The 23,007-nt window shown below is 41.9% G+C and overlaps 1 protein-coding gene across 1 annotated transcript; it reads right to left on the reverse strand.

The window, feature by feature from the left end:
- Window positions 1-1,958: 1,958 nt before the first annotated feature.
- arl5a (ADP-ribosylation factor-like 5A) lies at window positions 1,959-22,604 on the reverse strand. Its single transcript, XM_063214185.1, has 6 exons — window positions 22,192-22,604; window positions 7,476-7,536; window positions 7,008-7,155; window positions 6,178-6,261; window positions 4,441-4,592; window positions 1,959-3,102 (listed from the first exon to the last, which is right to left on the reverse strand). Exons 1-6 carry the CDS (start codon window positions 22,235-22,237, stop codon window positions 3,054-3,056), a joined length of 540 nt encoding a protein of 179 aa, XP_063070255.1. The 5' UTR covers window positions 22,238-22,604; the 3' UTR covers window positions 1,959-3,053.
- Window positions 22,605-23,007: the final 403 nt, after the last annotated feature.

Raw genomic sequence — 23,007 nt, forward strand, 5'->3', positions numbered from 1 at the left:
AACCTCTGTGGCATTAAGTGCTACCAGTAGTTTTCTCAGTGATTTTGGTCCCAGTAGCTTTGATATCATTGCCTAGTTCATCCGTACAGGTCTAGGGTGCTTTCTTTCTGTTCTCATGATTATCAAATCCCTACAAAAGGTCAAATCTTGTATAAAACCCCAGACAGGCTGATGGATAGTCATTTTGTATTCCTCACATTTTGGAAGAAATGCATCAACAGTTGGGTCATTAATACCCAGTCTCTTTCTTCTGGCTTTGCAGCCCATTTAATCTTTGTTCAGGTTTAAAATCTTGTCCCTGATGTCATTTGACCGCTCTTTGGTCTTTCCCATGCTGGTGAGGTTGGAGTGTGACTGATTCACTCATACTATGGACTGATTCTGCTGATTCAATGTGTCTTTTATGCATGTTAGTATGTACAGGCACAGTGGGTTTACATACAGTGTTGAATCTCGCCCTCCAACCCGTGCCAGCAGTTCACCTAGGGAGCGCTGTCGAGACAGCAGAGCTCATAAGGCTGGCGCTAATAACTTGACATTGTGCTCGCTGTCGGCTGAAACTTGACAATATTACTGTAAGTTCTGAGAAACAAATGTGGAGTTCAATGACATGTACAATAACCTGTGAGTTATGTCCTTCTGATTTCCTACAGCTTTGGCATTTATGAGTCAGGCTCCGCTAGCATCTTGCTATTAAAATTGCTTTACGGCCGTCGTGATCACAGCAATGCAGCCGGCCGACCAATCCAAACGCAGTGTGTGAAGCCACTCGTGACGTCATATTGACAATAAAGTCGTATTTTACAAAGATCCAGCGAGGTTAAACATTCAAACTAAGTGCTGTTTGAGACAATACTCTATCCTGCTTTTTGGAAAAATAAATTGAAACGATGATACCAATTCTCTCCCAAAGCAATGGCAGCATCGTGGTTGAGCTCCATGGGACCCCATTCATTTCAACAGCCTCTGCGCTCCTTGGCGCTCCTCTGCGCTGTCTGGATGGCGCCACTTAGTGGACAGTACCACCCGGAAAAAGTCGCGAGATTACTCTCTCGTACTACCCATAAACACTCTCTGGTACAGGTGTCTTTAATTCAGATGACAAGTTGATCGGAAGTGCCCATCTGGTCTGTGGGCCCGGAACTGTTATCAGTTGGCAGGGGATCAAATACTTATTTTGCTCGATGAAATGGAAATAAATTAATATATATTCTCTTAAGTTAATTTCTGGATTTTCTTTTTGATATTCTGTCTCTCCACATTAGAATACATATTATCATAACATTTATTGACTGATCATGTCTTTGTTAGTAGGCAAACCAACAAAATCAGAAAGGGATCAAATACATATTGGACTCACTGTATGTCTGTAAGGTATTGCATAGGTACTCTAGGTGTAATGTATGTGTACTGTCTATGTCTAATTGTCTATGTCCACACCTAAAATCTATGTCTATGTCTGCATGGGAAAGTAAGAAATGTAATTTCAATTCTTTGTGTGACCAGTGCATGTAAAGAAATTGACAATAAAAACGAATTGACTTGACCTGGCGTCCGTTTCTCGAAAGCGTCTTTGCTATCGTCGTTAGCAAAGTCCTTCGTAAGAACGACTCAACTCTCTTGACAGCGACGCTCACCACTAAATCCAACGGAACGGTAAGACGGTCTTAAGACGGGGGGGGGGCGCAGATAGAATAGACTTTTTCTTTGAAAAAAAACAGGGAAAAAGCCAGATAATAGAAAACATAACCCCATAAATTAGTAACAGTACTCACTTATAATGCCAATTATTTACTTTGAATTTAGCATTTACAATAGTCTTGAAAATATTCTTACGCGCAAAAGGAGGTCCCAGCAGAAAAAGTTTGGTAACTACTAACCACTGGTGTAAAGTATCTCAGTGTGTGAACCAACCTTTAGGCAACAAATCAATAATCCACTGCAACAAAGGCAACAAGGACAGATAAAAACACTTTATTTCACCATATTTTACATGAGCAGAGAGAGAGAGGTAAGGAGTTTGTTTGTTTGTAACTCCTCGTTACTCTGAGCTTGTCTCCTCAGCCCCCTTAATTCCAAAGGGCTGTGATGCAGGCACAAGGTTAATGCAAATACTGGACTGTACACACAGGGCAACACAATCTCCAGCTAGCTGGCAGTACTGCAAGGCCACTCCAGACAGGCATGGGAACTCACACAAGTGGAGCATTCAGGCCGACTGAGAACCGTGCCGGTGCCCGTTCCCGCACCTGATCGCGAACCGACCGGCGTGTTCACGCCGCAGATCTTAGCGTTCGCAATCCTTAAAGTTTGTTCGTAATGTGAACCGAAAAATACTTGGTTTTCCTCCTCGAACCATGACGACAACGTGGGCATCAGCAGGTTCATCTGGGTAACACAGTCACGTGTGGAAAAAGTTCAGAACCCGGTATGAACAGGTGGTAAGCACTTTAGTGCCGAACGTAAGTGGTGCGGGCACCGGCACCGTTCGGGCCGGCCTGAAAACAGTAAAGGAGTTCGTAATTCTTCTCCACAGCTCTCCTCTGCAACTACTGATAGATCCGCATTCTCTCTGTTTCCGTTTCTTTTTTTCTCATTTCTTTTCATTTCATTTCCCTCCTTTCTTTCTTTACAAATGGATAAACCGTGCAGGCAGGAAAAACAAAAACCAAATAAAATCAAGAGCAAATGCAAAACAAAAACAAAACAAAATCACAGAATGAAACACTGGTTTCGGGTTTTCTGGGTTGATGTGAAATCACTGATCCTGAAAGTCTGAGGAAGGAGGAAGGGGATTTTTTTTTTTTTTTGCTTTTCTTTCTTCTTTTCCTTTTTGTGTGTTGTGTTGTGGTTCTGGTTTTGTTCATAGTTCTTTGAGCAGTGATCTGTAAATAAATAAAACCAAGAGTCCCGGTGACGCTATCGGGTCACCTTCACAGTGAGCTGAGCAGCATCCGGACCTCCCCCATCGCATCTCATGACGTCGCATCACATCCCGCCTGCCACGTCAGGAGAGTGAACCCGCCCGTCGCATGCTAGTCAGAGGTCAGGGGTCATCTCACGCGCAGCCGTGACATCATCCACTCCAGGCCCTGGCACAACCTGTAGGGGGCCAGTGAAACACAAGCGAAATGTCAGGGATGTTGTACATTTTACAATTTACATAGTAGTGGCAGCTGTGGGCTAATGGTAAGGATAGGATAAGATAAGCCTTTATTGTCCCTTCTAGACAGAAATTTGCTTTCGGTACAGAGTGTCTGAGAATTCACATAAAACATCTTTGTGATGTATCAAGAGCCACGGTATCCAGGTTAATGTCAGCATACAACCAAGAACGACCAACAGTATTAACTGTGGACACAAGAGGAAGCTGTCCGAAAGGGATGTTCGGGTGCTAAACCGGACTATCCAAAATAAATAAAATCACAGCTGCCCAAATCAGGGCACCTCAACTCTCCTGCTTCCACCAGAACTATCCGCCAGGAGCTCCACAGGGTCAGTAATATACACGGCTAGGCTGCTATAGCCAAACCTGTCTAAAACCAGGTGTTTCAGTTTCATTGTCCAGCCTCTGTAGATAGCAAACTACATAGACAATGCTACACTCACAAACTTGCTTAGTGTGGTTATAGTAAATAGAGGCTGACAAAGGGAATTCAGAAGTGTCTTTCACGGTGTTTCAAGTTGACACAATTTAAGTGATTTTGTTGGAGGGTTAAAGTATTTTGAGTTGCCTTTAGTTTAGGTCCCAGAGTTCAATCCATGTCAGATAAACAGGAAGGCACTGCGATTATCACTGTGATTCTCTCAAACAAACAGCCCCACCTCCCTGCCTTCCTCCCTCCACCTCCCTGTCTCCCTTCATCTGCTTGTCTCTCCGGCTATGCTTACATGGTAATGATCAAAACAGAAGATGATTAAGTGGCATTGGACGCACAAGGGAGATTGTCAGTGGAAACAACAAAATATTTAGTCAGAAGTGCCTTCCGTTAACATGGCAATCTCACCATATGGGGAGGGAGTGTACAGATTTTTGTTGTCTTCCCCGTCTTCCCCGATGCAAATAGCCTGGCCTTACCTTGTCGCGGTTCTTCTCTCAAACAGACCCACCTCTCTGCCATCCTCTTCTCTCAACTCTCATTATCTCTTCTCTTAACTACCCACTTCTCTCCACCCTCAGCCACTGTAGCCGTATGATATCAGTGATTCTCTCAAACAACCAGCACCCACCTCCCCATCTCTCTTCTGCTGTCCACCACCCTACAATCCCCATGCCCGTGCCCTTCAACCCTCCCTACAACCTCTGCTATGATTGGAGGCCAGCTGCATGGCCCAGCTACCATTATCCCCTATGGTGCAAGGCTAGACCGTCTTGTCAGGCAAATAGCATATTTGATCTTGTTTACTAGTCCAGTGCATTCATGTTAATTTTGGCCTTACCCCTCTCCAGTGAGGGCGCAGCAGGCCTGGATGTGCCACTGGTGGTCCTTCACCGAGGTGAGCTGCAGGCTCTGCGAGATCTCCGCCACCGTCATGCAGCCCTTCACGTCCTGCTTATTGGCAAAGATCAGCAGTCCCGCCTTCTTCAGGTCCTGGGTACACAAGAGAGAAGAGATGCACAGCATTTTTATTTAGAGTAGTAGACTAGTGTAGAGTGTTTGATTAAAAAAATATGTCTTTTTTTCAGAACCCAGGGGCGGGATTTTGTGCCTTTTGTGCCTTTGTTATTGGATAGGATAGTAGAGAAAAGACGTAATGGTTGGGAGTGGGCAGGGTAGGGTAAGGAAAGGACCCACCCACCGGATTTGACAGCACACATTTAGACTTAATATCCACCTTTTACCAGGCAGCTGGATAATAAAAAAATGTATGGTGTAGAGATAGGAATCGATTACATTTTGCTGGGTACAAGTTATTAAGTAGTTCTGCATATGGCTTCATTTCACTTTTCATTTCCATAGTGGGTTTTAAGTTTTGTGCTTCAAAGTATTCTTGACATTCTGAATTCATGTGAATGGCACATACATGCGGTCACAGTTACCCTACCCTTTGACCGGCAAAATTGAGCCAGTTCCTCCTCGAGTACGATAGAACATCAGTGCCAAATCTGAAGCATGCGTCTCAACAGACTCTGGCAGGTATCACTTTCATGAGAATGAAAAGATCACACATGTGGTCATGGTAACCTTGAATCTTGACCTCTCACCTTCAAAATCTAATCAGTTTCCCTTTCCATCCAAATTCAAAACAAATCTGCCTTGAGGCTTTTTGAATCATCACATTAGAGAACACAGACATAGGAGATGGACAAATGGATGAGCAACTCAAAAAGCGCAATGCCTCTTGCCACAGCTTCAGCATGTGCAGAAGTATAAAAAAAATAATTCACTTTTTTAAAAGGTGGAATGTGCTAAGTATGAATTTGGCCTGAATTAAGTCAACATAAGCATGAAACTGCAGACCGTGAGGAATGTGATATTTTGCGGTCTTGCCCTGTGCCTAGGGGCTGGCACAGCTGAACCAAACAAATATGCGAAGTAATAAATACACAATGTTACATTATTGTAAACAGAAGCCGGTGAGATCCCAGGCTGTTCTCATGTGTGTGTGTTGGGTGGGAGAAGGGTTGTGTTGGAGCTCACAGAGCACACACAGTTAACCATTTCTCAACTTAAAAGTTAAGTTCAGGCACTCCCGTTAAGATTTGAAAAGGCTACTTCTGAAAATAAATGCAATAGAAGGAATGCAAAATCAAAAGCCGTTTTAGAGCCAACAAAACATTGCCCTGAAGTTGAACCCAAAAGAAGAAGTCTAAAGGGAACTAAAAAAAAAAACAGCAAAGTACATCAACAAAGTGGTTCTTGGAAATCTGACACCATTTTCATTACTCATGAACAATATGTCAAAATCATTATCAATTAAGCAACTATTTGGATTTGATTAAGCATCAACAATACATGTTTGTGAGTTGGATTAGGACACTACCAAAAAAAAGAGAGAATAGTTTTAAGCAAGCCTGTTGCACAACAAACGCAAGAATGAAGACACTCCTTCAGACGCGTGCGTGCGCACAAACACAAACACACACACACACACACACACAGACACAGACACAGACACACACACACAGACAGACACAGACAGACAGACACACGGCGATTCAGCTTCCCCACTTACTTCATGTGCAAGCATTCTGTAGAGCTCTTCCCTGGTCACAGAGATCCTCTCTCTGTCTGTGCTGTCAACCACCACGATCACAAACTACGGTGCCAAATCAACAAAGGGTAGGGCAGGAGGGGGGGGAGTGACATAGAGAGAGAGGTTGTGAATAGGTGGAACAAAGGTGGTTGTGATTCAGTACACTGAGCATGCATAGCTTGGACACCAGCAAAGATCTTTGCAAAGATATGAATCAATCATGGTCGTTCATCGCCATGGTACTGGGTAGGGGCACAGTGGTATGGCTGGATCACGCGAGCAAACCTCTCTTAGAATCTATTTTCAACACTTTGTGTTGCTATGGTGATGATGACACAGCATCTATACACAACAAGTCTGCTAAAGTGCAATGTTAGAGATCGCAGCTCATTTTTTACAGAATATGTGAATACAGACCTTTTATTTTTTGGGTGAAGTTATATTACATTACATTGCACTTAGCTGACGCTTTCATTTATCCAAAGCAACTTACAACTATTATTTTTCAGGGTATTGGTTCCAGTCCCTGGAGCAATGCGGGGTTAGGTGCCTTGCTCAAGGGCACTTCAGCCATGGATGGAGATGTAGGGTAGGTCAGGGGGGGATTCGAACAGGTTTCCTAGGTTGCCACGGCTTCCCCACACAAGTTGCGCTTAAGACAATAAGCTAAAGCTAAAGCAATGTAGTAATTTCCTTTTTAAAATAATCCTTCAGCACATCAGTACAATACATCAAAATGGCAAAATTTGTGTTTCTTGAAATGGAGCCCTATAAGGTCCCGGAGAAAAATAAATAAAACGAGGTCTCACCTCTGTGTTTGTGTAGTAGGTATTCCATGATGCTCGCAGGGACTCCTGGCCCCCAATGTCCCACATGAGGAAATGTGTGTTATTGACCACTATCTCTTCCACATTGCTGCCTATTGTTGGTGAGGTGTGCACCACCTCATTCATTGAGCTGAAAAGAGAAAGAGAAAAAAGAACATAAGTGAGTCGTGACAAATGTTCAGGGTATTCTTGTGTGTGTGTGTGTGTGTGTGTGTGTGTGGTGTGTGTGTGGTCAACCTCTTCATCACAATATTTATTGCACTTTAATGGCCTACTTTGTTTTTTAACTGACAATAATCAGAAAAGGTCACATGTGTCTCACCTTTCACAAACCCATCTAACAGTAACAGTAAAACAAATATTTCCCCTCTTCTCACCTCCCCTTTGCTCTACAACCATTTCCTGCCTCGCCAAAGCCAGTCAGAAAGGAAGTCGGGGGCCAGTACTTACAACTGATAAAGAATGGTTGTCTTCCCTGCATTGTCCAGGCCCACAATGATGACCTTGTGCTCTGAAACAGAAGACATAAACAGAACAGGCTGAGTAACTTTATGACACATCTCATGAACCACATGTGCCCATGCCGCGAAACACAATGGGAGTTTCATAATGCCGATCACACTGCGCCAACAGTGATGAAATCATTTCCTTTCACTTGACTGATTCGGGTTCAGGTCAGGCTTAAAGCATTTTCTTTTTAATATTCTTTATACAGGACAGCAGAGAGAAGACAGGAAATGGTTTGGATAGAGAGGGGCGGGGCAAGGTTAGGAAATGATCCAGGCTGGACACGAACCTGGGTCCCCATGGGCAAAAGCCAGGCCAAGGCCTCCTAGAGATGCAACACCTTCACCGTTGCTTCTAGTCAGGCCAGGAGCAATACACATATCATCTCTGAGCTTTTGAAAAATTGGGAAATCCTCCCATTTTCTCGAGAAGCAAACAACCATTAGCAAACCAAGGGAGGCGGGTCAACCATGCCGTTTGGGAAATATTGTGCTCTTGGTCAGACCAAGTCTCAAAGAGGTTTGAAAGTCGATGATAAACAGGCTACATGGGCAATGTGCCGGCATGGTGCACACTACTGCATGCCCATTCAAACATTTTTTAACTGAACAAAAGCACTTAACCATTTTCTTTTTCATGAAGCAAAGATTAAGTTTAAAGGGGTTTTGTGTAGATAGCATACATAGTCCTAAATGACAATAGAATGGTACATTTCGTAAATAAGTATTGTATTTTGCGAGCCTGGTTGGTTTACGTTTATTATTCTTTGAGGATGACGAAACCTGTTGAGCTTTTCACCTTTACAATAGAGAAACAATAACCCATAGCCTACTCAATCTTACTTTTTAGGTTGGCATAAAGCTTAAGCTTAGTTCTTGATAATATTAGGAAGCAAGGGTCAAGACAGGGAGTGCCCTTGAAGCCTTGTTTCTTTGTTCTCCCACAGACAGTGCGGACATTGTTGGCCCCTTTGGGGCCTTGACCATGAATCTTCTTCAAAAAGGGACCCCATGCTGCACACTGCCTGCCACTATGCATAAATCCATCGGAGGCCCACACAGCGCACAAAGCACAGAGCCCACAGCACAAAGTCCACCACCACTCTGCTCTGCTAGCGAGGCCTCCCAGTCCAGTCAGCCTGTGTGTAGCAGCCTCAGCCTCGGCCTGCCCCAGTGAACTCAAGCAAATCTCTAGGCCAACAAATGAGTCACATAGCTAGACTAGCCTATTCTACAGTCACACTCACAGTCAAAACTTGAGGAGCAGAGGGTGGGGGGGTGGGTGATATTGGGCCAGAAACTTCTGATGTGGTAAATGCTGAGCAGTTGAGCTATGTGTCGTGTGGTGTGGTAGTGTATGCTTTGGCATGCATGCATGTGGCCTATTCTACAGTCACACACCTCTCAGTAAAATGTGAGGAGGAAGTGGTGGTGGTGGTGTGGAGGGGGGTGATATGGGGCCTAACATTTGTATTGCGGTAAAAATTGAGCCGTAGAATGTCAGCATTGTGGTCTGAGAGAATAGAGGGAAAGGAATGCACAATTTTTGTACGGTTTATACTTTGGCACAGCATATCCTCTTCTACAGCCATACTTTCAGCAAAAAATGAGGAGGAAGGGGTGGATTTGTGTACTTATATTGCTGTATAATTTCAGCCATAGGGAGTCAACATTGTGGTATACTTTGGAATGTACACATGACTGCAAACCATGTGCCAACTGAGGGCATTCTAGTAGGAAGTTGCTGCATAACAAAAAAAAAAGTTTAGCTTAGCTAATCTTTAGGGCAACAATTATGAGTCATTCTGACTAGCCTCTTCTCGTCACAGCAATAACATGAAGTGGAAGTTAATATTGTGCCGTCATGACGTCTTGCTGCATTGTTTTTACTGAGTCGCCAACAGACATAGACATAGATCTTTTAATACCTCCCGTTAACGTACGTAGGTGATGAGTTATACATCTAATAAGCTTATACTACGACATAGCCTGCTGAACATTACAAGACTAAATCACTGGGTAACCATAATGATCAATTCCTTTTTCCACAGGAAGTCATCTAAAAAAGAAAGGCCTATGACCTATGGTCTATAATCTACAAGCACACAAAACCACTCCCAATTCCGGGTTCCTACATGATTTAGCCCAATTGCGTAAAAATGTAGTGTATTACCTGTGTTATACGGCTGCACAGCAAAGGAAACCCCACTTTTGTATAACATTCTTTGATGTGATCATGACATACAGTAAAACTAAAATGTGTACATAAGAAAGTGTGCAGGAGTGATAGAGTGTTAAGCTTAGAACAAATATAACAGTTGCCTTATCTAGTAAGATCATTCAGAAGTATTTCCTGTCTTTCTTTTGATTTTGCATTCATACAAAAACAGATGTTCAAGGCTGTGCCAAGTTCAAGTCTGCCAAGCAGGGGAAAGCATGACGACATACATCAAAGAAGCCAAATAAACATAAAAAGGAATCTTTTTGCTGCCAATTGAGGCCATTACACTTCCCTTACCAAAAGTAAGAAAAAGGCTAAGTCAACTAAGCTCAATGCTCCACAGGTATGGAACTCGGATGTTTAAGACTAAAATGCATTGTTTGGACTGTTAGCATCACTTTAAGATAATGGTGGTTACATATGTGAAGAATAGAACACTTGGGCTACAAATTCTGCAAACCTGATCGGAGCTGATGGCAGACCAGCAGCAACAAGAGCCAGATCAACAGTGCCAAGAGCAGGCTGTTCTCCATATGCTCAAAAGGGAGATGCGGACAATTGTGATAAAAATATATGTTAAAGGGCCTCTAGGTAGGATTAAAAGTTTAAGTAATCACTGTCTCGAGTCAGCCGATGCATATTTGAGTCATTAGTAATAGTAAGTGAACGATGAGTCTCGCAACCACTTCCACAGTCCGCTGTCAGAAAACCCCAAATGCAACTTTTGGTGGTCCGAACAAGTGTGGTGGGAAACACTTTTCATACGAAAAAAAGATTTTGAGATTTTGAGTAGATTTTGAGACAGGCATGCCACAGGCACCGCGCAAACGACGTCATCCTACATTGTGCCCCTTTAAATAGTACACTAAAATAAATTTAAAAGACGAGACCTTCTCATCTTCCATACATGATAAGAACAGACCCAAGTGGGCTATGCGCCTTGCTTACGCTCTATCACAAGACGCAACTCCAAATGGCACAGAGCATTACCCTTCAAAACAGAAAGCCATCACATCGTAGGTGCAACTGGCTAACAATAACATACCTCATACTAACCAGCCCGAGTCTGTCTGGTTTCCTGTCTAGAGCTGCAATGTGATAAGATACAGTCTTAGCAGTACATGTAGGTGTAAACTGACTGCACCCAACTGTCTGCAGCTGGAGATATTTGAAAATCCTCTCTTTGTTTTGCTCTGGCCAGGAAGTGCACCACAATGGTTAAAACATAAATAGCATAATGCCCTTTCACTGATTGCGTTGAAGACATTTACCCCCCCAGTCTTAAAAAATACATCTGACCACGTCCAAATGTTAAATTTTGCTTTGGATTTTTGTCTGGACTTGTCTGGACCCGTTTGAATGCTGATTCCACTACACAAAGTGGAGCACTTCGATCTTGATGAATCACTTATTTCCTTAGCTGGTTTGTGCTGCGGTTAAACTACACCTTGGGGTGGAGGAGGCCGGATGATTGCATGCTAACTGGCAAACGAAATCTGGATCTCACTTGTTTTATGAGGCCTAGAATTGTTTTATCCCAACATCCATTTCAGAGAGGAAAAAAACGCCACAGGGATTTTGGGGAATACAAAGACAGCAATTCACCTCCAGCTTATATAGCCCATGACTGTTTTGCATGATGTTAGAGCCGTTTCCCCTCCTGTTTGTATGAGTAAAACACCACGTCTAACAGCCTTATTATCAGATGTGGTGCCAGTGACAGTGCTCACTTAATGATGCCTCACCTGCATAGTGTGTGTGTGTGTGTGTGTGTGTGTGTGTGTGTGTTAGGGTGCATCAAACGCCCCCTATGAACAAATATTGCCTTGGCCCTATAATAGTAAAAATGTTCTACACCCAGTAAAAACACACTGTGTAAAATATTTTGAAATCTGGATAAAGTCTACCGGGGCCACCAGCCCCATGAAAATAGAAGATAATGGTGAAAGTCAAAATCTTGGAATAGAAACAGGGCTGGACTGGCCATCTGGCATAGCGGGCATTTCCTCGTGGGCCCCCATTTTTTTTATTACTGAAAATAGGGGCCCACGGGTGAGTCAGTTCTGCACCACGAATAACAATTGGGGGTGCGGGGGGAGGGGGGGGGGGGGGGGGGGGGGGGGGGGGTGTGTTAAAATCCAAAAGTGCCCGGGCCCTATTTATCCCCCAGTCCAGCCCTGAATAGAAATGGACATTTCGGTGCATCAAGCTACCCAATAAAAACACATTGCCTCAGCTGTGTGATAAAAATGTTCTATGCACAGTAAAATCACTCACAAAATATGTTGAAATTTAGATGAATTCCACCAGGCCCATGAAAATACAAAACAATGGTGATAGTGATGGGCAACCTGGATTCTAAAGCTGAAGACCAGTGCCACATATTCCAAATATAGCCAATATAATGAACCAACTGACCCACTGCTAGTATCAAGCAAGAGATTGCGAAGCTGTATGACTTTTGTGTGTTTCACCTGTGGGCATAACCAGGATTGTACAGGTAGCTGTTAATACCTGGTGGAACATCTGTACTAAAGCTGTGAATGGTCCTTGGAATTACTTGTGTTTTTTTTATTCAAGAAATCCCTGCAGTAGTTTAATAGAGTACAGTCAATACAACTGTATGTGATGTTGCAAAGAGTGGCTTCCCAAAACCTGCATTTAAGTGACTTCTAGGTACAAAGCGGATTCCAGAAAAGTTGGGAAACTTTGTAATTTGTGAATAAAATCAAAATGCTGGCATTTTCAAAACATTCAATATGTTAACAAGGTAGAACATTATGCACAGACAACATATCAGTTGTTAAAGTCAAGCAGAATTATTGTTTTGAGGTAATTATGTGATCATTTAAAATTTCACCCTTGCAACAAATCCCAAAAAAGTTGGGACAGGGCCAATAAAATGCTTTTTATATTGGATAAGACTAAACACAACACAAGGGATGAGACTGAACAGTTAGATACTTTGACTGATGGCATAATTTTATTCAAAAATTAGATATTTTGATGTGCGAGACATGATTTCAGCAGCTCAACTGATAGGTGTGTTTTTCAACTTGTTTACCTTTTTGTTATGCTTAATATGTGGCATATCCTGACTGCAAGAAAACAATTTTGTGACCTGTTTACTCTAATGATGGACCACACTGTTGGAACATAGTAGAGATTGAAATTTGCCACCTTTATGGGGCAATATCTAAAGGCGGTGCTCCAAAATATAATGCCTTGGTAGCTATGTTTGCTGTTTAAAGTCTGTATGTATCAGTCAACATTCATTTTAATGCTCTACATGAGTAAGAAGACCCTAACCAAGTCACCTCTGCACCCCCTTACCATCATATACAGTGAGTCCAATATGTATTTGATCCCTTGCTGATTTTGTTGGTTTGCCTACTAACAAAGACATGATCAGTCAATAAATGTTATGATAATATGTATTCTAATATGGAGAGACAGAATATCAAAAAGAAAATCCAGAAATTAACTGAAGATAATATATATTAATTTATTTCCATTTCATCGAGCAAAATAAGTATTTGATCCCCTGCCAACTGATTACAGTTCCGGGCCCACAGGCCAGATGGGCACTTCCGATCAACTTGTCATCTGAATTAAAGACACCTGTACATACTAACATGCATAAAAGACACATTGAATCAGCAGAATCAGTCCATAGTATGAGTGAATCAGTCACACTCCAACCTCACCAGCATGGGAAAGACCAAAGAGTGGTCAAATGATATCAGGGACACGATTTTAGACCTGAACAAAGATTAAATGGGCTGCAAAGCCACAAGAAAGAGACTGAGTATTAATGACCCACATGTTGATGCATTTCTTCCAAAATGTGAGGAATACAAAATGACTATCCATCAGCCTGCCTGGGGTTCTATACAAGATTTGACCTTTTGTAGGGATTTGATAATCATGAGAACAGAAAGAAATCCCCCTAGAGCTGTACGGGATGAACTAGGCAATGATATCAAAGCTACTAGGACCAAAATCACTGAGAAAACTACTGGTAGCACTTAATGCCACAGAGGTTTAAAATCCTGTAGTGCACACATGGTACCTCTACTTCAGAAGGAACCTGCGCAGTCCCACTTGAGGTTTGCCAACGGACATCAGACTGGTTTAGGATATGATAAGGAGGTGCTGTAGTCAGATGAAACCAAAATCAAGCTGTTTGGCATTATCACAATTCTATGATCCCAAGAACACCCTCCTCACCATCATGCATGAAAGTGGTATCATTATGGTTTGAGGGTGTTTGTCTGGCCAAGGCACAGGACAACTTCACATCATCAATTAATGGATGGAGGGAGACATGTAATGTGCAATCCTGAGTGCAAACGTCCTTCCCTCCACCACTACACTGAAGGGTGGGCCATTTTTGGATCTCCCAACATGACAATAATACACAACATACAGTCAAAGCAACGAGGGAGTGGCTCAATAAGAAGCATATTAAAGTCGTGAAGTGGCCTAGACAGTCTCCAAATATTAACCCAATAGTAATTCTATGGAGAGAACTGAACCTCCCATTTGCCAAGCGACAGCCACAAACCATTAATGTTTTAGAGATAATGTGCAAAGAAGAATGGGCAAAAATAGTTTCTACTATATGCACAAACATTGTCATTAACTAAAAGAAGCATCTAACCTCAGTGCTAGAAAACTAGGGCTTTGCCACAAAGCACTTTATCTTCTTTAGCTAGAGGGGTCAAATACTTATTAGCCTAAATTAAATACAAATAAATTAAAATATATTCTTTAAAGTTATTTTCTGGAATTTCTTTTTGATATTTTGTCTCTCCATGTTTTAATACATATTATCATACATTTATAGACTGATCATGTCTTTATTAGTGGGCAAACCGGCAAAATCAACAAGGGATCAAATACATATTGGACTCACTGTATGCTGTCTTTCAGACTGACCACTAAATCAAGCTGAAGTATTCATTTTCTATATAACCTGGAGGGTGCATGACTCCATAATTTTCAAAATGGATTAAATATTTACCATTCTGTAATCAGAGGACAGTTTCACATGTCTCCTAGGTCCTTAGAATGAGCTTTTCCGCACGCAACACTGTTTAATGTCTGCATCATGTGCATTAATCAAGTGTTGTGTTTATGGTCATTTTTTCGAGAGCTGTCATTGTTGGAGTGTCATAGTTTGCTTATTGACCACGAGTATGTCATGAACTCATAACTCGTGCAATGATTACACAGAACTCTATATTACGGAAGTAGGCCTTATATGCCTGCAATTTTGATAATTCAATCTTTCTGTGTAATAGATAAGTAATTAGTCCCTCAAAATCTTCGCCGCTGAGTGCCATAGCCTCTATGTGATGGTATTTTATTTGTGCATTCATGTTGGCAGTCAATATAGTTCCTTTTAAAATATTCTTCCATGTGTAATTTTTAGAATTATCCAACTATTACAACATGTTTTGGCCCTGTCCCAACTTTTTTGAGATTTGTTGCATGGGCCAAATTTTAAATGATCACATAATTACCTCAAAACAATAATTCTGCTCAACTTTAACAACTGATATGTTGTCTGTACATAATGCTGCACCTTATTAACATATTAGATGTTTTAAAAGTGCCAGCATTTTTCATTTTATTCACAAAATACAAAGTGTCCCAACTTTTTTGGAATCCGCTTTGTATGTCATGGGTATCATCAGGTCCAGAGTCCATTGCCAAGGGCCTCTCAGGTAAGTTATGGTACTCATGTGATGGAATAAAGTGAAATACTACCACAGGCGATGGGATAAAGAAGTAATGGCACTCTTCGATACAGTTGTATTGACTGCCTTGTAGCCTAGTCATTCCAAGGAGCATTCATAGCTTTAGTACAGATGTTCCACCATGAATTGTAGGCCCGCATGTGAAACAAATAACAGTCATACAGCTTTGCAATCTCTTGCTTGATACTAGCCGTGGTCCAAGGCAGCAAGGAATTGATATTGTGTTGCAAAACAGCAATTTTGCCTGAATATAGCAGTTTGACCATCAGTCTGTCCCGAGACTGAAGTCTGTGTAAGTGGATCGACTGAATACACACCCTGCTTAGATATTCCTTCTGTTCGTGCTCCCAATACAGATGAATTCACTAATTACCTCATCAACCTGGCTTAAGTGGTAATTAGGATCAGCTGGTTCAATATATTGGCTGGGGCAAATGTGTCACAGGGTTTGTCCACCTCTGTTTTAAGACACTTGCTACGTTTACATGAGACATTTAATTCAGAATTAACTCACTTTAATTCTGAATAAAGCTTAATTCCGCTTGGAAAACGCCATGTAAACATCTCTTAATTCTGAATTAAATGAAAGATCAAAGCAAACTCGACAGAACTATTTAATTCTGAATGATTAAGTTAATTCTGAATTAAAAACGTCATGTAAACGTAGTCAATGGGAAGCCTGGATTCAAAAGCTACAATCCAGTGCCACAGATTTCAAATTACCTGGTTTTAACCTGTCCAATTGCCCTAATTGGAAAGGTAAAACTAGGTATGTCATTTGGAATATGTGGCACTGGACTTCAGCTTTGGAATTCAGGTTGCCCATCACTATCACCATTATTTTGTATTTCCATGGGCCTGGTGGACCCAGTAGAATTCATCTAAATTTCAACATGTTTTACACAGAGTGATTTTACTGTGCATAGCACATTTTTATCACACAGCTGAGGCAATACGTTTTTATTGGGTAGCTTTATGCAGTAAAACTGTCCATTTCTATTCCAAGATTCTGACTATCACCATTAACTTATTTTCTATCTATATGGGACTGGTAGCCCCGGTAGACTTATTTATAAATATTTTATACAGTGTGTGTTTACTGGGTGTAGAACATTTTTACTATAGGGCCAAGGCAATATCTTTTCATAAGGGGCGTTTGATGCACCCTAGTGTGTGTGTGTGTGTGTGTGTGTGTGTGTGTGTGTGTGTGTGTGTGTGTGTGTGTGCGTGCGTGCGTGTATTTACTGTTGAGGGTCATTTCACATGAAATCAGACACTTTGGGACCCGACCGACACGGATTTCAATCATACTTGGTGTGTCTTTTTAGTAGCAAGGTAGCACCCCAGAACTGCATTGGCTTGAATCTGACACTAATATTAAAGGAGAAACAGACTAGGAAAGGTTCACATGTGAGGGTAGGACACTATACATTCAGCCTTGATTATATCAGTCAGTGTTAGTCACAAAAAGCTGTCTGTGGTGTTGTTTGAAAGCTCTTATGTCTGTAATGTCTGTATCAAAATGTAGTTTTCACTGGAGTCTTGTCAAACACATTTTCAATCTTCTGTGCCTGTTGCATAGATTTTTTGACAATGAAATACACATTGACTTTGTCTGCTATACCTAAACCTTGATCAGCTGCTACAGATGGCAACATCTGGTTTCCCCACTTTGAAAGCATTCCGGCAAAACAGTTCCTTGTATTTCACACCCCCACCCCCACCACAATATCACAAATTCCTGGAAAGCCTTTCACTTCGTCTGTATAGTCCAGGGGTGGGGAACCTTTTTCATTCCAGGGGCCGCTTCAAATTCCTCCAAGGGCCGTCAAAGTCCTCCGAGGACCACATAACACTATGAACACAAACCAGGATTTCCCCCTGCACTTTTGGCCTATATTGAAAGCAGCCAGCTTTAAAACAGACCCCACCTTCTCTTGGTCCCCTGAATATAACTTAATTGTATTGCAAATGAAATTTCTAAGATTCCTTTACAAAATATGTTATATTTCATGTGAAGCTGCATAACATTGAAATTATGTTGGAGGCTGGATAAAACGGCCCTCGAGACATAGGTTCCCCACCCCTGATATAGTCAAACCTGTGTCAAACTACAGCGTTGCCTTTCTTTCTACAACATGTGACATTTGATCCATATAACACGGAAAGCAAGACACTGACAAGCCAGACAAGTGCAGACAAGAAATGTAAAACGTTTTTTTCCACCCCACACACCCCTCAGTCCAGGATTGAGTCTGTACATACAAGTTGAGCTTTGATCTTGTCTTTCTATAAACAATAACATTACTAGACATGTTGGATTCAGGTCACTCATGTAAGACACCTAATATGAGGGTCTACTTTTGAGTTCCCACAGTGAAAGTTATTGTGTTGGCCTACGTAAAAAAAGATTACCCAATACCAATGGCACTGGAGACAGTTTCTTCTCTAAAATGCACAAAGATAAATGCCCTCATAGAAACTGAACGTTCCCACTGACAGCGTGCCAATCTCTAAAATTTAGCAGGGTAAATACCACCATAGAAACAACATGTCCCAAATCTTCAACACTCGAACAAGAAGCCAAGTCAAACTTCCAGGCAACCAGTGCTGTGCCCGAGGCTGTCAGGCCACTATACGGCCCTATGGGGGATTCTGGGAAAGGAACTATTCATGCATAAAATGGATCCTCAAGAGACATTCATCCGACCACCAGTACACCCACATGTGACCTCGAGCTCGGCTAAGCATCTGAAAGAGCCGGAAACAAACTTGCCATTTCTGGACCACGAGGCAAAGCAAAACAAAAGAATAACGTTTTGGCTCAGTGAGAGTTCATGAGAATATACCCCAGTAGTCAATGGATAATTATGCAAAATCTAACATTAAAAACACTAAAATGGAAAGGCATTGTTTTTAAGGGCCATTTAAAAAAATCTCAACAGTCAGTTAAGCAGCTGACAATAACAGCTGAGGGAAAACCTCAAGCCAAACCAACCACAGCCATGCTAGAGCACATCTTGGTTGGCAGACAGTAATCTTCGCCAGTTACCGAAGTGTACACTTAAACCATTTCCTTAAAGCAGCTGCCTGGGGGACCGCATTACGAATGAAGAGATAGGAATGCAGAACCAAAAGTCGCTTAGGCCTACATAAACCTGATAACCTCTCTTTTGGGAGAAACAAAACTGACTGCACTTAAACAGCAACGTGTTGACGTCAAAGGATTCACTCTGTGGAAAAAGCTAGCCTCCCCTGGCTACTTTTGCACGTGTCATCTTCCATATAATTAATATGAAATAAAATGGAGTTATCTACATGTGTATTTTTACCTTAACATTGGTAAAGCCATAATGACATAGTGGATTGTGTGTGTAAACAAAGGTTTGCCAGCATCCATTTCAGCACTGACACCAAGCCATTGGGAAGGTCCAGCTGATGTTTGCTCACCACAGCTCTAGTTCCACCACAGCAGCCGACACAATGTCATGCCATTATCACTACACGTAACACCACTAGACAATGACTTCCGAGCTCATTCCTTAAGGAAAAAGTTAAATACAGTCATTCAATCGGTTGCCTTCCCTCCACAGTGCCGCTGTCCATTGATCTGTGAGCTCGCCCTAACCAGAGTGCTACAACCTTACACATCACACTAGTGCTGGGCGACATGGGGAAAAAGCATACATCACAATATGGATTACTTTAGATCACGATAGAGATATATGACATGATATAGCACTATAAGGTATATGTCAGTTATTTTCTTTATTTTCCCTGTATTGTATTAAAAAAAAGAATATTTGTATCCTTCCTTTTACAGTTATATGAACTTAGAGCATGCATAGTGACAACGTGAAATGTTTTAAAATAATATTTATAATTTACAATAATACTTTTCTATCACAATAACACCCAAGCTTATAGCACACTGCTCTACGCTGACTCTTTCTGAAGACTTTATTCAATGCGGACCCTCGCTGTGGGTAACGTTGTGGGTAAATTTTTTTTACGTTTACTTTGCAAATTAAACATGTTTAAGATTAACTTAATGGAGGAACTGTTACAGTTATTCTGCAGTTCAATATGATCATATGACAAGCATGAAATTATCTGAGGGTCACACAGAATCCGCAGCCTATTCAAAAAGAAGTAAGCTACTCAGGATCCCCCTTCAATGTCTGCTAAAATATACGGTAAAATACATAAGCTTAGAGGTTATGTGACGGCAAGACTGACTGCCAGCCAAGCAGCCAACCACAAGACGAGACGTGTATCTATGTCTGCCACTGGTGGTTTAATTACTAATGGTACACAGTATCACCCCTACACAGACAGCCAGTTACTTTACCCAGTGTCTAGGCCATAAAATTGCTGCAAGTTAAATGCACTAAGCCCGCTATTCTGTATGAAAACAACCAAAGCTGCAGGCTAAGGCATAAAAGAAAAAGAGACATTGTAATTATGTCACCTAATCATTAAAAGCAACCTCTCTCTGCTCTTCTGTTCAGCGTCTTCTAAACCTGCACGGTCTCAGTTAAACATACAATCCAATTTCAGGACCTTCACGCCCGTAGTCACTGTGGGTGTGTGTACGTGTGTGTGCCAATTCCACACAAAGTCACTATTTGCGCAAACCAAGTTTGCTCTCTCCCTCTCTGACTGACTGACACACACACACACACACACACACACACACACACACACACACACACACACACACACACACACACACACACACACACACACACACACAAAATACTACTGAAGCATCTGGGACATCTGTCTCCCAGCAATAACCGTTGGTGCAGTGAGGACTCTGGTCTACATCCAAAGAGTTTAGTTGCAAGAAACTGGACTCCTTGGGAGTTACAAACTCAAGGTTCCAAGAAGTAGCTGTCTCCTGCTCACAACGAAACTCTTTTTGATATACCCTGAACATCTGGTTGAAGCAGAATTTTCACAGGCACATGTACACTCTGGTCTGAAGTGCCTGGCTAGCTAGCCTAAGCAAAAAATGGCATTTTGGAGCCAGTGGATAGTGTAGTAGTTGGCCCTGGTCATACTGCTGCGTGCTTAAGCGGGAGCTGTGATGGCATTCATAATTGATGGAGGATCTGTCACATGAACGGCCCGATCCAGAAGCAACAGCAAAGTGGACAGCCATGCATGCATACTGATGAGCTGCCCGTGTAGTGTGTGTGTGTGTGTGTGTGTGTGTGTGTGTGTGTGTTTGTGTGTGGCTCTAAATATCCAATAGGAGTCATAATCTATGCATAATCTTACAGTTTAAAATGTAGGCATGTATAATTTACACCACTTTATCGCTAGGATCTAGGAAAGGGAACACAGTATCTGATCAACTGCTGTTCAAAGTTTATGCTGTGCATATTGATTACTCTAGTCCACTGGACTGGGAGTCAACAACGTGTATTCCCCCCCAATAATCTCACAATAACATTGTAACAGTCAAATACTAGACTAACTACAGATATATGGTTTTGTTCCAAGTAGGACCTGGCTCACTTCTCCTTGTGCAAGCAATGGTATGTCATGCAATGATTGGGCAACATCACTCGTGCATCCAATCCAAGAATGTTAACCTGACACCTTGTCACCGCTTAAGACCACCGACATGAAATGTTATGTTATCCCTCTCAGCACAACGTTATTATGACGCTCATGTCCGTTTATCTAGCGAAAAGGTACTTACACACTTTGTTATGTCCTACTTTACAGTAGAACGCAAACAAGAGGGGTGCACTGCAAGCGCATCCGTAGGAAGGTTATGGCACAAGTGACGTTACTTGTTGCTTTGTGTAGAAGACCATTTGGCTTCCAACCAGTAAATGTGTATCTCGTTCAATATGGTTACCTCTGTCATTTTGGAAAACCCTGCTTGCATAAACAGATTCATCAACACTGAGATTACTTAGATTCTACATTCACGATTCTATAATATTTTGCTCACAATTGCATCCTCACCGTGAACATCTGTTCACCGTGTTATATAAGGCGTTGTCCACAGACATAAAACTTTGGATTTTGAAGCGCCTGACCATACACGTCTGCATGTCAACCTCACTTCATTCCCTACTATAGGACTGCAACTAACGTGTGGCTAGAGATGCATGATGTATGGGATGAAACAATATTAAACAATTTTAAACAAGCTGAGTATGGAAAGGTACCGAAGTTCATAAAATGACTGCTTGGTGTAGCCTATCTTGCCAAACCGTCGACAAACGATCTTGAAGTTGTAAGAACATTTATACAGGAATGTAACATCAAGACAGAAGAATAGTGAATATTAAAATGTGCTTATTGCTTTGCTGTCCATCTTACTGAATACTCACAATACTTTTACATCTGTTCATGACTGCTGTTATTACTCTGGGCTTCACACGAGCACTATTGTACGATATACCAGATGTTATTAGCTTTGCAAAATAATTCAAAAATATCAACTAGAGCGTATTTTTCCCTCAACCTCTATATCTTTTTACAATCTGAGGTTAGCAGCTGTAGCAGCATCTTTGTAGTGCGAGTGTTCACACAGCTAATTGTACTTCGCTAGCTACCTAACGTTATCTTAATGCAGCTTGCCAATTAGCCAACCCGCTAGCTAAAATGACAGCTACTTTAAGACAGCTGTCAGGTAATTACACACTTACCTTGATGATTAAAAAGCCTCCATAACTTCGTGAAAATAATTCCCATTGCAGACCAAATGCCTTTGGAGGCAGCCACAAATTCGAGACTTTGAAAACAATCCACTGGTTTGTTGATTAGCCTAAGCTAGCACGCAAGCTACCAAAAACTGCTGGAATAGCAAGCATTGAACACTTCGGTTTCCATCCAAGCGAGATATTTGCCGCGATTCTCATTTATTTGCGCGAAGAGCTAACGATATATCGACATTTTGGGAGACATCTTTTTCGTCTTAGGTACACTACTATCGTCTAACATCATAAATATAAGCCGAGATCTGGCGAGAAAGGTAAGGCCTGGCCCTCGGGTTTACGAGTCCAGTCACTGCTGACTGAGCGAGCGCACAGCTGTGGCTATGCCGCAGCCCAGTGTGACACATGGGGCCTCGAAAACGTGTGACGTAGCCATCGACTGTGATTTGAATTTTATTCACGGTTTACCCACAGCCTAGGTCCTCCTAACCCCTTACCCTGGTCCAAACTAACAGCTCCAAAGTTTATACATCGTTGCTGCGTTTTAGACCACAGCAAAAGTTTAATGTAAAATGTTTATTACAATCAATGGAGTCCATTTTGTATAATGTCATTGCAATGTCCTATCAGCAGTGGCATTTGTCCATGGATGTAATTTTAGGGGGGGGGGTGGGGACATATCCTTACCACATTTGCGATGAATCTAGCTTGTCCCCACCACTTTTTCACAAATATAATGCAAAAATAGCATATTCGCACAATTTGCCACAATAATGTCCCCACCACTTTTCGAGCCAAACCTACACC

This window comes from Engraulis encrasicolus, chromosome 13, assembly GCF_034702125.1.
Source record: "Engraulis encrasicolus isolate BLACKSEA-1 chromosome 13, IST_EnEncr_1.0, whole genome shotgun sequence".
In the NCBI taxonomy this organism is placed as follows: domain Eukaryota; kingdom Metazoa; phylum Chordata; class Actinopteri; order Clupeiformes; family Engraulidae; genus Engraulis; species Engraulis encrasicolus.

Excerpts from the sequence above, each read along its gene's own strand:
- arl5a (XM_063214185.1), bottom strand. The coding sequence starts at position 22,237 with ATGGGAATTATTTTCACGAAGTTATGGAGGCTTTTTAATCATCAAG. Across the intron at positions 7,537-22,191 it reads GAGGCTTTTTAATCATCAAG|AGCACAAGGTCATCATTGTG; the intron begins GTAAGTGTGTAA and ends CTTCTGTTTCAG. Across the intron at positions 6,262-7,007 it reads CCTACTACACAAACACAGAG|TTTGTGATCGTGGTGGTTGA; the intron begins GTGAGACCTCGT and ends TTGGCACCGTAG.